At 44.4% G+C, this 17,873-nt stretch overlaps 1 protein-coding gene across 5 annotated transcripts in view; it reads left to right on the top strand.

The window, feature by feature from the left end:
* LOC140518617 (rho GTPase-activating protein 7-like) overlaps positions 1–17,873 on the top strand; it is a 127,941-nt gene that overhangs the window by 85,145 nt on the left and 24,923 nt on the right. For 3 of the 5 annotated variants that reach the window (XM_072630925.1, XM_072630927.1, XM_072630923.1), the window contains exons 2-5: positions 12,295–12,366; positions 13,850–13,931; positions 14,979–15,042; positions 15,394–16,736. In XM_072630925.1, coding sequence (XP_072487026.1) covers positions 13,852–13,931; positions 14,979–15,042; positions 15,394–16,736 — 1,487 coding nt within the window. In that variant the 5' untranslated portion in view covers positions 12,295–12,366; positions 13,850–13,851. Of the gene's footprint in view, positions 1–5,289; positions 5,400–12,294; positions 12,367–13,849; positions 13,932–14,978; positions 15,043–15,393; positions 16,737–17,873 lie in introns of those variants that run through there. The other 2 variants (XM_072630924.1, XM_072630926.1) reach the window with 2 other exon arrangements.

Below are 17,873 nucleotides of genomic sequence, written 5' to 3'. Positions count from 1 at the left end.
TTAGGTCAGTGATGCCCCAAGAATATCTTACCCTCAAGTTTCTTTCTTACTAATTTCTCAGAAGGAACTTTGCCTTGACATTTTAAAGGCTCCCCCCCATCGTGACAGCTTTGTTTCATGCTACTGTTAGTCACAAAAGCTAAATTCTACGCTGAGTACATGACTAGTTATGCCTCCAACTTGATATTCTGTCTCTGACCTCCAGAATTTGCACAAGCTGTATCCCTCCCTCTCCCCCTCCTTCATGTCCCATAAACTCCTCCCTCGCTTCCTCATTTACCTTCCAGGTTCAGTTCAGGTCAGTCAGACAATACAAATGTATTAAATACCTACAGCATGCTAAGCACTGGGGATACAAAGAAAGGCAAAGCAGCTCACAATCTAATTTCGATAACATTGAAAAAACCACATATCAATAAGCTAAGTCTTGAATAAATTTGGAAATAATCAACAGATTTTGGAAATAATCAAACAGAATTAAGGGGACTTGGGAAAGGCTTCTTATAGAAGCCTTCATACATAAGATACATACATAAGGGACTACATCCTCCTTCATTGTCAAATGGAAACCAATAGTTGTGTTGCTGTCATGGAATCAGGGAAGAGGTTTGGGAAGTTGGAAGTGGTACATATGTAGCTGGAATTATTTTGCCAGCAAACCATCTTCCGTGCAATGCATTTACTGCAGCTATGGCCGTAGCAATTGAGGGGCAGTTCACATACACATTGCTCAGAGCTGAATTTTTGTCAGCATAAATATGGATGACTCCTCCACGTGTGTTGCATTCTTCAATTACATCATCTTTAATCTCTGTATCCTAGCCAGGTTCATCTTCCATTTGAGGGCTAAACATATTAGAAAGCTAGAAACACTGTGTTACAAGAGGTTGCACAGAAGCGCCTTCTTGTAGAAGGTAGGGTTTTAGCTAGGACATGAAAGAAATCAGGGAAGTCTGGAAGCAGAGATGAGAAGGGGAGGATTTCACACATGGGGAACAACCAGAGAAAATGCTTTCAGTCAGGATATGGAATATCTCATGGGAGGAATAATAAGCAGGCCAGGGTCACTGGATTGAAGTACACATGGCCAGGTGAAAGGTGCAAGACTGGAAAGGTAGAGAAGGTCAGGCTTTGAAGGACTTTGAATCCAAAAGGAAAATGTTGTATTTGATTCTGGAGGTAATAGGGAGCCACTGGAATTTGGGGGGAAGGGGGTGCCATTTTAGGTTGGATTGTGGTGGGGAGAGACTTGTGGTAGGCAGATCAACAGCAGGCTGTTACAATAGTCTAGGCATGAGGAATTGAAGGCCTACACCAGGGTTATAGTAGTGTCAGGGGAGAAAAGGGGGTATATATGAGGAATGTTGTGAAGGTAAAATCAACAGGAATTGGCAATAGATTGGATATGGGTAGTTGAGAAGGATTGTGGATGATTCCTAGATTGTACACCTGGATGACTTGAAAGATGGTGGTATCTCTGACTGTCTCTCTGTGTGCCTCTGGCTCTCCCAACTTCAGCACAAGGTAAGGGACATGCCCCTAGAAAAGCATAGAAGAGGCAGGTTCCCTCATGATACATGCCCCATTGCTTTCTGGGAGTTCCACCCTGATACAAAGAGACACAATTAAGTCATAGAAACCTCTGAAGAATATTTAGCAAGGACAGGAAGCCCGTTAATAGCATATGTACCATGTCCCCATGGCATATATGGTACATGACTGAGAAGGATCAGGGACATGTGCATCTAGATAGGATATGTCTTGAGGGAGAGTTTGCTATTTTAAAAATTAAATAAATGAAACAATAAAAGACACCCCTTGCTGAAAAATAAAAATTGAGTTGGGTTATCATGTCCAGATTTGAGGTGTCCCTAAAGCTGAATCTAGCCTTCTTCTAGATTTAAAAATAATGATAATATTTGCAGCATCACAGAATCTCTGAGTTGGAAGGGATTCTAGAGGCCATCTAGTCCCTAAAATAGGAATATATTGAAAGAACAGAGGAGAGAGAAGCCACCAACTTCCTAGTCATCCAGGCTTGCAACCTAGGTGTCATCATCAACTCTTCACTGTCTCTCACCTGCCCATATCCAATCTATAGCCAAGTCCTATTGATTTTGTCTTCATAATTATTTCTCATATATTTCCTTCTTCTCTCTCTTCTGACACTATAAAGATCTCAGTGCAAACCCTTATATCCTTGTGGCTGGACTTCTATAATATCCCAGACATTTACTCTCCCCTTGAACACCGTTAGTGGTGGGGAACTTATTACCTCTGAAGGCGGTCCATTCGATTTTTCTGTGAAGAGCGTGGGTTAGCCCTTACCCTGGCCTGAATCTGAAGCTGACCTTTCCCTAGAACTTATTCATCCAGCATATTGACATGTTAGGCAGATCGAGGATCAGACCTAGGGAGAAGAGGGGTACTGATTAAGAGTCTAGAGCCTGCCAGGTAATCCTTAGGAAATTCCCTCACAAAAACTTGGGAAGCAAAGGGCTATAAAACCATGCATATATTTTGACCAAACATTACCACTACTAGGTCTGAATCCCAAAGATTAAAACAAAAAGGGAAAGGACCAAATATGTACAAAAATATTTATAGCAACTCTTTTAGTGGTGGAAAAGAATTGGAAATTGAGGGGATGTCCATCAATTAGAGAATGACTGAACAAGTTGCATAAGATTGTGATAGAACACTATTGTGCTATAAGAAATGATGGGCAGGATGCTTTCAGAAAAACCTGGAAAGACTTGCATGGGCTGATGTAAAGTGAAATCAGCAGAGCTAGGAGAACATTGTACACGCTAACAGCAATATTGTATGATCATCTACTGCGAACAACTTAGCTGTTCTCAGCAATACAGTGATCCTAGACAATTCTGGAAGACTTATGATGAGGCATATTCTCCTCCTCCAGAGAAAGAACTGGTGGAGCCTGAATGCAGATTGAGGATATTTTTCTTTACTCTCTTTGTTTTTTTTGTTCTTTTTTTGTCTGTTTTCTTTCACAGCATAACTTACATGGAAATGTGTTTTGCATGACTATAACTTTGTGTAACTTATATCAAGTTGCTTGCCTTCTCAGTGTAGGGGGAGGGGAGGGAGGGAGACGATTTAAAACTCAAAATTTGAAAAAAAGATTGTTTTTACATGTAATTGGGGGAAGGAAAAGTATTAAATAAAAACCTGGGAAGACATATATGGAAATATGCATTTCATGACTTCATATGTATAATTGATATCACATTACTTGCCCTCTCAATGGGTGGGGGAAGGGTAGGAGGGAGAGAATTTGGAACTCAAATTTTTTTAAATGAAGGTTAAAAATAAATAAATGAAAAAGTAGTTCCCTCATACAACTGATAAAAAAAGTGTTGGGAGCTGGGAATCTAGGCAGACAGGCAAGATAGGCATCCAAATTTTTCCATATCAACATTATAATATATGATTTGATAAGCTTTGTTGGACATTTGCTATGTGCTCAACACTATATTAAGCTTATTATATATGACAGAGGTCTAGAAAGATGAGGTGACTTGATTGGAATAGCAAATGCTGATCTTGGAGAAGATATATCCACAATACCTTCTCCTTCAGGTGGGGGACTACTAGGGCAGAATATTATATACCTGATCAAGTGAGGTTTCTGTATCAGGTATTTTTGCTTTTTTTTTCTTTCCAACAAAGTGGGTTTAATCTGGGGGTAGGGATGAGAAATCACTGTTGAGTAAAGAAAAGAAGCATCCACACAATTAGTTGACTCACCTAAGGTAGTAATGGTGGTGGTTGTTCAGTCATATCCAATTTTTTGTGACCCCATTTGGGGTTTTCTTGGCACAGATAATTGGTTTACCATTTCCTTCTCCAGCTCACTTTACAGATAAAGAAACTGCGACAAACAGGGTTAAGTGACTTGCCCAGGATCACACAGCTAGGTTAATGTCTGAGGCCAGATTTGAACATATGAAGATGAGCTTTCCTGACTCCAGGCCCAACAGTCTACCCGCTGTGCCATCCAGCTGCCCTACTAAGGTTACATTTTGGGTGAATAACAGAACCAGGCCTAGACTCCAGCTCTCTTGACTTTTGGTCCAGGGTTTTAAAATTTGTTCTAAAGAATGTTTTATTTAGGTGGAGGGGAGTTGGTTCCCTGGATTCCTCCTCTCCTTAGATGGTGAAGAGCAACTCTCTCTTAATGGGGGGATTCAGGCTCATAACTGTTAGTAGGTGGGAGGCTGGAGAGGGATGGGCACTTAGGGTGTTGTGGGGGAGGGAAGAAGGAAGCCCTGAGTCCCTGAACATTTTACTTGGGGGGGAAGGGAACCTGGGCTCCTGGTCCTAGAATGGGGGCAGTACCCTCTGGACAGTGTTTATATTTCATTACAGAGCTATTTGTGGGAAGGCTAATTTCTGGATCCAGTGGCACTACAACAACTAAGACATTCTGCTTTTAAACAGAAGACTTTGGAGTAGGGAGGAGTGGTTTTGATTTTTTATTTGTTTTTAAGGATATCTGCTCTTCTGGATGAGCAGGGCCATAAATTTGACATTGTGGCTCTTTCCTGCTTGATCACTGATGGGTCAATTAATTGAATCAAGTCTTCCCCATGAAGGTGGTCATGGGGAAAGGGGATTCATTCACTTTATTTTGATCTCTAAGAAGAGGAGGAGTAATGGATAAACATTGTAGAGTGGCTGGAAGCTTTAGTTTTGTGTGAGGAGGGAGGAACATGAACAGAACAATTTTATAGTGTTTAGAGCTGACCATGAGTGCAATAAACTGGCTTGAACAGAGTGAGAGTCACTGAGGAGCTTCCAGGGGGATGCTGAGGGGGCCACTTGTGGAGTATGTATGGTATGGAGCTGACTGCTGTTCTGGTGCTGGCTGGACTAGGTGCGTTCTAAGGTCCCTTCTCACTTCCAAGTTCTGTGATTTTGATGGCCAGTGCCTGGGCTACCCTTCGGTTAAGGGAGAATGCGAGGGGAAGTGCGAGGGGCCGGAGCTCCTTCCCACCCTCCCTTGCCCCACCCCATCCCTAAGACCCCCGTTCTTGGAGCCTGCTGGCTGTTTCGGGATCACAGTCAGCATCCACCCAGCCCAGCCCAGCCCCGGCGTCAAGCCTGAGGCATAGAAGATGGGGGGGCGGGATGGGGGGGAATAGGGGAAGCTAGAAGAGTAGGGGTGAGGGAGGGGGGTGAAAACTGGAGAGGCGGAGGCGTACTAGCCCCACCCTTCTGCCTCTCCCTCTTTTCCGATTGGCCGAGAGGTAGCCGGAGTGGGTTTGGAGAGCTCCCCAGGCCAGCCCCAGCGCACTTCGTTTCTCCTGCCTGCGGGAGTTGGGGTTGCGGATTTAGCTGGCTGGTCCGGGAAGCGGACAAGATGATAGTCACCCGTGAGTCAGGGGGCAGTGGTCTTGGGGAGGAGGTGGGGGGGGGGGGGGAGGGAGGGATGACACGCGAACCTGAGCACGTCCCCTCGGCATCGGCATCGCTAGAGAACCGCTGTCGTGCATACACAGGTGGGACGTGCCTGTAGCATTAGCCTGGAGGGCCGGTCTGTACCTGGGCAGCACCAACCAAGAGTAACCTGCAGCTGGATCTCTGTGAACCCAGGATGGTGCCCTGTATGTGGGGAGGGGGGGCAGGAATGACAGTGCTGGAAGGAGGAAACCCTGCGTGTGTGAGGCTCGGAGTGGACGTGCTTGGGTAACTGTGAGCACGCACTGCCAACTGTCTCACTCTCTACTGCTTCGCTTTCAACCCCTAGCCTCCACCCTAACGCCCACCTCTTCCTAAACCTGGAGTCTTCCCGTCAGTGCCAGAGGGTGGGGAAATGCCGGAGTTGGGGATCGGTTCTTGGGAATCAGACTGATCATCAGTTTTGCAAGGGGGTACTGGTGGAGGCCTATTTCCTTGACATGGGATGGGAAGTGGGTGATCTCACTGAGATCACTCTGAGACTGTCCTCGGAGAGGGGTTTGTTGCAGAAAGGAAGCAGAGTGAGCCAAGTCGAAGTTATTGTAGAACTGAATGACTTAAAGCTGAAAGGGTTTTAGAAATCGTTCAGGGATCCTTCTAGCCCAGGAGTTCTCAGCCTGAGGTTTGTAAATTTAAACACACACACACACACACACACTGTATTTCAATATAATTTTCTTATATATTTTCTTATATTTTTTTATATTTTATGTATTTGAAAATATTATTCTGAGAAGGGGTCCATAGATTTCACCAGGCTGCCAAAGGGGTCCATGACAGAAAAAAAAAACCAATTTAATCCCTTCTTTAGTCCAGCTTCTTCCCCAGAGATGTTAAATGCCTGGTGTGTCCACAGAGTAGCAGAACACAGGTCCTAAAACTAGTATTCCTGCTCTTTCTACAAGGTGATCCTACATTTCCCTAGCAACACTCAAGTAACATGTCTTTGGAAAGAGGCTTACAGACTGGAGAAAGTTTTGAGGTTCAAGGCATCTTTCTCCCAACTTTTCCATTCCTCTGCCCAAACACTTTCCTAAGTTCTCCCCTTCTTTTGCCCCCCAACTTCCAATAATTTTATAATACCCCCTTGACTCCCCCATTCCCCAGTATTTGCTTAGAGTAACCTTAAGTATTATGACTACCCACTAAAGACCTATGAAGGAAGACACAATCTACATTCAGAGAAAGAACTGATATAATGGTATGTATAGAATGATTTTCCATATAAATACACAAAGATATAGACACACACATATGCATATAGATACATATATGTCCAATAGTGGCCATCTTTTGGGAGAGGAGAAAAATGGGGGGAAAAGTTAAATGATAATTTTATTATATATTTAAAAAGAATAGCATGTTGTACATAAGACACGCAGTTTCATGTACAATCATTTTTTCTTCTACTTTGCTATGGAAATGCTTATTTTATTTCATAAATTAAGAACCGAAGAAATAGTTATGTTTTAAAAGAGTCTGGGACTTCGTGGAGTTGAGGGAGTTGTCTGGGGGCAGGCTGCTTGGTGTGGTGGGAAAAGCACTGGACTGGAGTCGAGCAAACAATGCCTCTCATCCCCATGTACCACTAACTCATCTAGGCAAGGCAAATTTCTACAGTAAAATAGAATAACTAAATTAGACTAGATGATTTACCATTTAGGTTCTTCTTCCGCTTTTTGCAACGTCCCTGGCGATTCCTATGTTTTCTTCCCCACAAACTGGAGTAGAATCCTTCTTTGCAGGGTGCTCAGAGCTAAGAAACCCTGCAGGTGGAGTAAGGCTATCGAATCCTGGAGTCCTTGGGGAAATCATGCTCCCAAAGGGCAAAGTCTTTCTTTCTTCCAGCCCTCTGCACTGTGTTCTGCACACAGAACACATTTAAGAAGTATTTGTTGGATTCAGTGATGAAAAAGGAATCCTTGAAAAGTTTGAGATCTCCTCTTTGAGAAGATTCCTCTATTTTCTCAGGCAGGGTGACTTGTGAGCAGTACTGCTTTTGAAGGGCTGTGTCTTCCCTCTCTAGAGCACTGAGACTTATTCGTGTTAGTGGTCCCAGTTTGAGAGGAGATTCAGTGGTCATTCAGAACCCAAGCTTTTGTTTCATTCACCAGAACAGAGACTTGCTTCTGCTTGGCTCCCATCAGGGAAAAGGTGCTAACTAGGCTTAGGGGTTTGTCAGGGAAAGTGATTTCAAGGCTGAGTTAGGATTTCTAACAGAGCTTTGGGTGAGATTTTTTTTTCCATTTGGGCTCTCTATTGGCAGCTGCCCTTGAGTCTGATGAAGGACCTTCTAGGGGAGAGATAGCTACACTTTTGTGTGTGTGCTGGGCAAAAAGGAAGATGTTTCTGGTGAGTCATGAGAAAGGACTCATAATTAAGGGGCCCTTTGGGTCAAGAATTCTTGGTGCTAGCATATATGTAATGTGTGTAAAATGAAGGCTTCAGGGAATCCAACTGTTCTATGAACACCTCTCTTGGTCCCTCTCTTTCTCTCATTCTGTGTGACTCACCCTTTCACTGCACGACCTGTCACTTTATGTGAGTCTGCCTCTTCCCCTATCAATCTTTCTTCTGTCTGTCTGTATGTCTCTCCTATTTCTGTCATTGTATCTGTCTTTATTTCTGCCATTCTGTAATCTTGCTCTCCACATCTCATACTGTTTCTGTACTATGCAATCGGTTTCCACCTCTGTTTTTCTTCTCCTCTGCCTGTCAGTCCCTCGGGTCTATGAAGTCACAAGCCCATGTGGGGAACTGACCGAGTCTGCCTTTGGGATAGCAAGGCTAATTTATATTAAGTAACCTAGAGGAAAGATGAACTTCTGGGACCCAGAATTTGTCAATACAAATCAAAAATAGGGTTGTTAGGAGCCCTATCTCTTTATCACATGGCATCTATGAGAAAGCATTAATATGAATAATCAATGACTCCTAAAACAGACAGCATAGACTAGAAAGTACATAGAGAGCCAGCCTTGAAGACTTGGATTTAATTTCCTTCTCTGACAAATACTGTCTTTGTGACTCTGGGCAAATCACTTAACCTCTCAATGCCCCATACAACTGATTTATTCTTTTGGTAGACTAGTTCCTCTCAGCAATGAAATAGAAGGTGTGCATGTTGCAGTGGGAAAGGGGTGAGGGATAGGGGAGGGTTATTCTTTTTAAAGTATTCCCCTTCATGTGCCAGACAGAGGCCTGGACTATTTTTCTTATTTATGGCCAGAGTGGAGGAAGTAGCTGTAATCCCTGTGCCATTTAGGGGTTTGTGTGAACACATGCAAAGTTGCGAGAGTCTGGCTGGCATTTACAGAAGGACAGGGAAATGACCGGAGGCAGATATAACTGTGCATCCCTGGTTGGTGGCTCACCAGCAGATGACCAACTCAGTGAAAACCTTTGTGTATGCTGGTGGTGGGGAAAGAGGAAAGGGGAGAAGGGAATCACAACTGAGGACCCCCTCCTGCAGAAGAAGGCTGTCCTCATTGAGCTAGTACTGGGTTTCATTGGTATCTGGAACGATGCCATTGAATTGCCTCTTGCAGGTAAGAAAGTGGCCACTGGTCTAACCCACTTTGCTTCTGTTTGCATTGCATTTCTTTTCCCCAGTAGATTTGCCTATTTGTGTTTGGCTCAGAGTAACATTAAAACCAACCCACATTGATGGGATTATGGGCACACATGCTTGGTGGTTTAAGAAGCCAGTCTGGGATTAATAGCAATTCCTTGCATTTGTATAGGGCTTACAGTTTTCAGCATGATTTCACAGCCATTATCTTATCTGATTAAAAATGTGCTGTGGAAACTATGAGAGTTGACTACAGACAGACAGTATGTTAAATTTGTTGGTGACATCATACTGTGAAGCGGGTGGGAAGAGGCAGCACTTTGACTATGAGGAATAATAGGGCACAGTACTTCTTAGGGACAGATATTGGATTTTGAAATCAGGAGAAATTTTACAAATCAGGAAGTAATTTCTTGGCATCTTATAACATTTACAATCTACAGTGGAATATGAAGACTACAGTTCTACAATTCTATATTCTTTTGAATAAACTGACAGTATTTGTTTAGGCTACATTAGCTGGAATATAATATATAATGGGCCTAGATAAGTTTCAGCTTAGGGAGGGAAAGACAATGATGATCCAGGGGTTCTGAGTGTCTGATTCTTTATGACTCCATTTGGGGTTTTCTTTGCAAAGATACTGGAATGGTTTCCCATTTCCTTCTCCAGATCATTTTGCAGATGAGGAAACTGAGGCAAACAGGGTTAAGTGACTTGCCCAGGGTCACACAGCTGGTATCTGAGGTCAGATTTGAATTCATGAAGATGAATCTTGCTAACTTCAGGTCAGGCACTCTATCCACAGTGTCATCAAGCTAGCCAGTCAGTAAGCATTTAGTAAGTGCTTATTTTTGCCCAGCACTCTGCTAATCACTAGGGATATAAAAGTGAAAATAATCTCTGCCTTTGAGGAGTGTACATTTTAACGAGAGAGACACTGTGTAAATAACTAGCTCCATACACAAAATATACAGAGAATAACCTTTGGGAGGAAGGCACAGCAATCTGGGGGACCTGGAAAAGCCTCATGCAGAAGGTGAGACTTGGACTGAGTCTTGAAGAAAGCCAGGGAAACCTGAGAGATTGTAGGTGAGAGGGCAGAGCATCGCAGGTTTGGGGCTAACAGTGCAGAGGGACAGAGGTGGGAGAATGGTATTGAATGCAACTAGTCCAGAGGCCCTGCCTCCTAGAAAGGGAGGGAGGGGCCAGGCTGTGAAGGGCATTCACTGCTAAATAGAGTTTATATTTTAAAATCCTGGAGGTATTAGGGAACAAGGAAGTTTACTGAGCTGTATGTCAGGACCTTTGACTCACCTTAAGTCTGGGAAACTAGAAGAAAAGAGGCCCTAACAGCTAGCAGCTATCACTGGTAGGGGTTTGGAGCAACTCTTTTATCTTTTGTTTTCATTCTTTCTAAAAATGGGTGGGTTTCTCCTCCTCTTCTGCAGAAAGTATCTATGGCTGAGACATAAGAAAGAACAAGGATACTCATTGCAGAGAGTACGAATTGAAGCCATGAGTACAAGAGGATGAACCCCCAGGAGTTTGGGGAGTTTCCAGAACCAGATCCAGCCCTGGTTCTTCTAGTCAGATTTTGCTCTGTGCTGAAACTAAACTGAGCCAATAGTAGAGCTATCAGCTCAAGAAAAGGGAGACTTCATGGAGGGAAGGGAAAGTTCCAGAGATCTGGGGCTACCTTGCCTGAAAGGGAAACCCATTAGGGGCACTCATGGGGAAGGGACAAAGACTGGGAGAAAATGGAAAATTTCCTCCACCCTAGGTTTGTGTTTCTGCAAGTAGACAAGATGAGAGAGAGAGGTTGACTAGGTTACATCCTTCTCAGCAACAGGGGAGAGGTGGTGGTGAGGGCAAGACCACTGATGGGGGTGTGCAGGATCCTAAGCAGATAAGGGGACATTTCAAAGACTTAGGTTCAGCTTCCTGTTTCTGGAAAGAGCCAGAAGCTCCAAAGGAAATGGAGGCAGGAAAAGGCAGATAGCTTTCTTCTTTTCAAGTTGACAGCTAAGCTGATAAAGGAATCCACAATGGGTGTTGATATGGTAATGACAAGATCAAATCCCCAACCCAGAACCTCGGTAACACATATGTATTTTAAAAGGGTCTTTCTGGAGATAACGCATAACTTGAATGAATGGTTCTAATGCTGGAATTTCAGGTGCTGTGGCAAATCTTTTTAGGTTATGTCCCTTCAGGTCACAATCTGTTCCTTACCCTATGTGCTGATCATTCTAGGAAAGAATTTTTCTGGAGGAAAAAGAAAACCTTTCCAAAACTCACTCCTATCAACTTCTCCTCAGCCACTGTGGTCAGATTATGATTCAAATTCCCTAGGTTAGAGGAGGAGGAGTCCTTTATCCGGAGTACACATGCCCTCCAGGATCCGTGTTTCCCATGGTTTCCACATGCTTAACCAGTGTGTGTTTACATTCCTCAGACATCTGGTGACTGCTCGGGCCCACCTCTTCCACAGTTGGGCACTGCCATCAGGTCAGCCAAAAGGACAGCTGATTCCCACCATTTTGAGCCCCCTAGAAAAGAAACTCTACCTGATGGATATGGGAGGAAGAGATTGACCAGGAACTGATTATACAGAACAGTCCTTTGGCTATAAGAGTGTGTGTGAACTGCACATCTACGTGTGCTTCCTTGCATTAATCCCTGTCTTTATTGTGTCTTCCCTGTCTATTTTCCTGCTTTTGTTTTACATGTCTCTTTGTCTCAGTCCATCTGTTTCTACCTCAGACCATGTGGCCATGTCATTTTCTTCCTCTGCACCTCTCTTTTCTTGGCTTTCAGGTGGCAGACTAGATGACCAGTACAGCACTAACATTCCAACACTGTGTCTGGTTTTGTGTTTCTGACTCTTCTGTCTTGTTTTATTTCGAATGGTGTTTTAAGTTACTGTTGGCTATGGCTTTTTACCTCTGCATACAAGTTCCCCTTTCTGCACAGATGGCCTTGTGAGGATCCTTGCCCCTAACTGTCGGAAGCTTTTGTCTTTGACCTGTACCATTCTGGGCCTGGCTCAGACCTGAAGCCACTCTGTACTTGGCAAAGGCAAGGCTGGGAATGGTTGTAGCCTGTAGAGGAGAACCTTAGAACTGCCTCTTGTCCAGGATCTAGAGTGAGGAATTAGAACTCCCAGACTCTGTCCCTGGTTTTCAATGCTCACCCCCGACTTGCTTTTCAGCCTTGTTTCTTTTCTCTCTCTCCAGAAATTGAAGCCAAGGAGGCCTGTGAGTGGCTGAGGGCAGCCGGTTTCCCCCAGTATGCTCAGTTATTTGACGGTATGGCAGCCTGTGCTTTCCTCCTGTATGCCTGTTAACACTTTGCATTTGTATAGCTCATGGGGGAGGGTGATTTTAAAACTGTTATCTCATCTTACCTTCATTATTTTCCCTGTGAGGAAACTGAGGCCTAGAAAGGTTAACTTTAGGGGAGAAACAGGGAGGCAAACAATAATGAGAATTTCATTCCCTTGCCTCCTACTAAGGGCTCTTTCAACTAGAACACAGATTCAATTTGGTAAACATTTATTTTTTTTAATTCTTAAAATGTTTAAAAAATTCAATTCTATTTTATTTTCAGGTCTGCATTCTCTCCTACTCACCTACCCACCTCCACCCCCCCAACCTCCTCCACTGAAAGAGCAAGAAAAAACAAAACCCATCACAAACACATATAGTCACACAAAACAAATTCTCACACTGGTCATATCCCTCCCTAAAATTATCTCAAGGTGCACTCTGGTCCATCACCTCTCTATCTAGAGGTGTGTGTAGCATTGAAATGATTGGTCATTGTGTTGTCTATCTATCAAAGTTGTTTGTCTTTATAATGATATTGTATAAATTGTTCTCTTGAGTCCACTGCCTTCACTTTGCCTCGGTTCATACAATTCTTCCCCGGTTTTTCTGAAGCCATCCCCTTTATCATTTCATACATCAAAGCAGTATTCTATCACATTCATACACTGTAACTTTTTCAGCCAAAATAATGGGCATTCCCCTCAGTTTTCAATTCTTTGACACAACGAAAAAAATAGAGTTACTATAAATATTTCTGTGCATTTCTTTGATCTTTTTGGGGTATAGACCTGGTAGCGGTTTTGCTGGCTTTGGGGACATGTTCCAAAATGCTTTCTGGAGGGGCTGGACTAATTCACAGTTCCACCAACAGCGCACTAATATACTGGTTTTTCCCCAAGCCACTCTAATATTTGTCATTTTCCTTTTGTCAGCTTTGCCAATCTAATGAGTTGGAGCTGGTACCTCAGAGTTTTTTTAAATTTGAATTTCTCAAATTATTAGTGATTTAGAACATTTTTTGCATGACTTTCAGCAAATAGTAATTGCATATTGTATACAAGGAACTGGGGATACAAAGATGAACAGTCCCTGTCCTCAAATGCTTACTTAAAGCAAGACAACGTATATACAGCTGAATCTAGTATGGGGAAAATTGATGAAAGGCACCAATAATGGTGGGTGGGGTGAGAGGCAGAAAGGCAGGGAAGTCTTCATGGAGTAGGTGGTACCTGAGCACTGGAAGGAAAACAAGAGGGTTTTGAGAGACAGAGAGATGAGAGAAGATGATAAACATTTTTGGGCAATCATGGGTCCTGTACACTTTTGAAGAGGGTTGTGAGTGGCCATGGATCACTGGCACAAGCACCAATCCATGAGTATCCGCTGTGGGAGTCTGGTGAGTACTTTGGATGGGAGTAAAGGGAATCACCTCAATGGGCTGACCCAGCTTCACCTTTTTCAGACATGCAGTTTCCCATTGACATCCAAATTGTGAGACGTGACCATGAGTTCCTAGACCAGGATGCCTTTGAGTCTCTTTACAGGTGAGAGTGGAGCTGCTCACCTCCCCACCATCCACATGCACTGTGATTACAGAGTTATAGACTATCAAGAGTTAGAAGAGATCTCTGAGATCATTTAAATTGAACCTGTCCTTGCATGCTGGAATCCCTCTGCAATATTTCCAGTAGGTGTCCACCTAGTCTGCTTGAAGACTTCCTGTGATGTGGAGCCTACTTGCATCCATTCTGCCTTTGGACAACTTTAATTGTTAGAAAGTTAAACCTTTTTGCTTCTTCTGCTTGACTCCTTTGCTTGCCCTCTCTCCCTCTAACCGATAGCCACTTGCAGGCCTTTTCACAGGATTGTACAGGGAGAACCAGAAGCCAGGCAAATGGCACTGCCAATTTTACACACCTCCTTCCTTGGCTGTGACATTGGTTGGAGTTATTGAGCATCCTGTGCAGACCATCTCTTCCCCTAAGTGTTTTATGCCAAACAAGTCAGGAGCTATCCTTTATTACTATACTCACACTTTAAATCCAGCCTGCACAACCTCTGGCCCACCAAAGGATTCAGGCAGCCCACAAAAAAATGTAGAGGAACATCTTTTGGTGGGCCACGGGTTGTGCAGGACTGCTTTAAATCAATAAATCATGATAGTGGACGAGGCTATGCCTAAGATCCCTTAGCCCTCAAAAATTTCTGATCTACACAAAAGATAAATTAGGGAGTAGTTATTTAGTTTAAAAAGGGGTCTTTATTTTGTCATAGGATGTACTCCTAGGATTTAAATACTCACTTCCCCATCTGTCTCTATCTTTTTTTCCCCTGGCCCTATCTTTCTTTTTGTCTCTGTCAGTCTCATTGACTAACATGCAACTCTCTAGAATTATACCTATTCTCTAAATCAAGGCACACCTGTGCTGAACAACCTGTGTTGAATTGGATGTGTGAAGTCACCCATTTAGGTCTCAAAACTAAGAAGAAGATGGGGCGGTGGCAATGTCCTGTGGCTCTTTAGGTCGCAAGGATTGTGGCTATAGTAAAATTGAATGGAAAAGCTTTAGGACATCTCCCTTCTCTCCCAGGCGACTAAACACACTGAACAAATGTGCAGAGATGAAGGTGGAGTTCAGCTGCCAGAGGAGGAAGGTAAGTGGTCACAGCTAGGGTGTGGTCTAGTTTCCCAGCAGTAGTGAGAACCCTATCCTATTTCTAAGGAAGGATCTTTGGTCTTTGGCTTACTGACCTAATGGATACTGAGTATCCTTAGTATATAAGAGGAAAAGCACTTCATACTCAGGAGGTAGTTGGAGGGGCCAACCTTCACCCCAGGAGCAGTGGGAATGTGTCCAAGCCTTCCCTGTTTGTCATATGGAAGGGGGAGGGAGCAGCAGCTTGAGTCTCTTCTCAAGAGCATTGTGCCCTGTTGCCTGACTTCTGGAAGATGTCACCCCATGCGCCCTTGTTTCTGGTGCTGACCTTACCTTTTCTGCCCTACAGAGCGATGAGTCTGAGGATGATGAACCATGTGCCATCAGCAGCAGGTGGGCATATGAGCGCTGCAGCCGTCGCTGGTCCCGCCTGGACAGCCTGGAAGTCTTCCCAGGGAGCAGTGGTTCATCCAGCAGTCCTGTCCTAGAGAGATCCCCAAGGCTCCAGAACAGGGGCACTGAGGAGCCAGCCTCCCCAGAGCCAGAGGAGAAGCCAGATGCCTCTTCCATGAGTAGCTCCAGCAGCGGTGACAGTGATGCCCCCTTTCCCAGGTCCTTTGGGGATGCTGAGACCAGCCATAACTCCTCCCACTTCTCCTACACCAACAAGCTGTCTTCACCTGCTTCTAGCACCAGCCATTCCCCATCCCCCATAGAGACACTGAATATCACTGGTGAAGACCTAACCTCTGCAGAGAAGCCGCTCCCACCAAACCGAGGCAAGAGCTTCTTGAGAAAGATGGAGAAGTTACGACTCCGAAGCCCAGGGTCTAAGCGTGGTGGGGCTCCCCGGCCTCGGCCCCCGATTAGTGGGCCCACCCTCCTTGAGGGTTTGGATGATGATAAGCTCCGGAGTCTGAACTGTGTGAGCATTGGCAGAGAGATAGGAGCTTGTCCATCCTCACCACCAATCTGTGGCAGCAGCAGTGGGAGCCAGTCAGAGACCAGCAGTACCATAAGCACTCCAAGTCCTGTGATTCGGGTCCGGAGCCACAGGCAAAGGAGTGGAGACCCCAATTTAAGCCCTACCTCACCATGGGGTGATATGACTGAGCAGAACCTTCAGAACCAGCTGTTTCAGGTGCCAGTCGGTCATAAACCTGGCACCTTCCCCAAGAATCTGACCCTTAACTCACCACCCACCTTAGATAACCCATCAGTCAATTGGCGAACAGGCAGTTTCCATGGTTGCCACCGGAATCGCTTTGGAACCAACTCCCAGGAGATGGACCCTTCCAACCGTCTCCATGGGTTGCCAGATAATCGACTCAGTGTCTATGACAATGTGCCAGTGTTGGTCCTTGGCAGGACAGAGGGTGTTGGGTCCCTTGACAATGATCACATCTTAGATTTTGACCATCTGATAGAGGATATGAATGAACTGCAGAGGCTAGAGAGACAGTGGGCAAAGAAGGATTCATGCTATGGGGACTTCAACTTTACCAGCTCCCCAAATGTACCTGCTTCCCCCACCCAAATCCTCCTGGAGATCACTGAGCCTTCTGGGGAGACAACTTCTGGGACTAGGACTGGTGGAGAGGCAGAGCCTCACCATAAAAGAGGCCATCCTTGGGACTCTCCCCAATCTTCATGCTCACTAAGGTCAGATACTGCTTCCTCAAGCCCCAGCAGGTGAGCTCAGTTCCCTGATCCACCCCGCTCCTTTGTCTTTCAAAGCTTTCCTTAAGGTCATCACTTTAGGAAGCTAATCAGAATTTAGGCTCATTGTCATTGTGTCCTTTGATTTGTATTTCTCTGATAATCTGATCATAACAACTTCATCTGCCCTAATCACATATCCTTATACTGAGAGAGTTAATAAGGGAAGGGAAAAAGCATTTATTAAATTCCTAGTGTGTGGCAGGCACTGTACTAAAAACATTTTACAAGTATAATCTCCACAACAACCCTGAGAAGTAGGTGCTTTTATGATCTCCAGTTTACAGTTGAGGACCCTGAGGCAGACAGAGGTGAAATGACCTGCCCTGGGACACACAGCTCGTCTTGTCTTCATGCCCAGTGCTCTAGCCACTGTGCCACCTAGTTGAGAAAGCTAGTGACAGAAAAAGAATTAGAACCCATGTTTCTGGACTACCAATTAGTGATCTTGCTGCCGTTCTACACAGCCTGCTATCAGGGAGTCCAATTCCCCTTATCCCAACCTAGGGGTGAGGCCACAGGTTCCCCACTTGTCCCAAGTCCTCAAAGTACCTTGCCAAAACTTCCTGGAGACAGCGTTCCTGGGGAGAACAACACTGGGTCAAGAAGTGGCATACTTGGGTTCTAGGACAGGCCCAGTCACTAATTAATTGTGTGGCTTTATTTTTCAGTGCCCCAGGTAATTCTCTAAGACTAATAAATCATGTAGGGAACTTGTTGATCTGCAATTTTCATACGGGAAGCTCGCTATGCCAGTGAGACCACAGGTCCAGCTAGATCCTCTTACCCCTTCCCCAAAATATATACATTTCTATATGTGTACAAGTGTACAAGCCTATAGGATGGAAAAGTACTCTCATTTGATCCTCACAACAGCCCTGCCCCAGTCCTTGGGGAAGGCACTCACTTTAGTTAGCATTAGAAACAGAATCTGAATTCAGGTCCTCCACATTCTAAGTCCAGCACTCTTTCCACCCTACCACACCACACATCACAATTTTTGGGTATAGATTTGCTTGAAGATATGAAAACCTGGAAATTCACCTTAGCAAAAGTGAAAAGATTCATTTTCTCCAGGGTTCCTTCATACGACGCTTACACGATATGTTT

Source organism: Notamacropus eugenii, chromosome 1 (genome assembly GCF_028372415.1).
Source record: "Notamacropus eugenii isolate mMacEug1 chromosome 1, mMacEug1.pri_v2, whole genome shotgun sequence".
In the NCBI taxonomy this organism is placed as follows: Eukaryota; Metazoa; Chordata; class Mammalia; order Diprotodontia; family Macropodidae; genus Notamacropus; species Notamacropus eugenii.
Note: the sequence above shows the minus strand (reverse complement) of the source record. Positions and strands in the feature narration are given on the sequence as shown.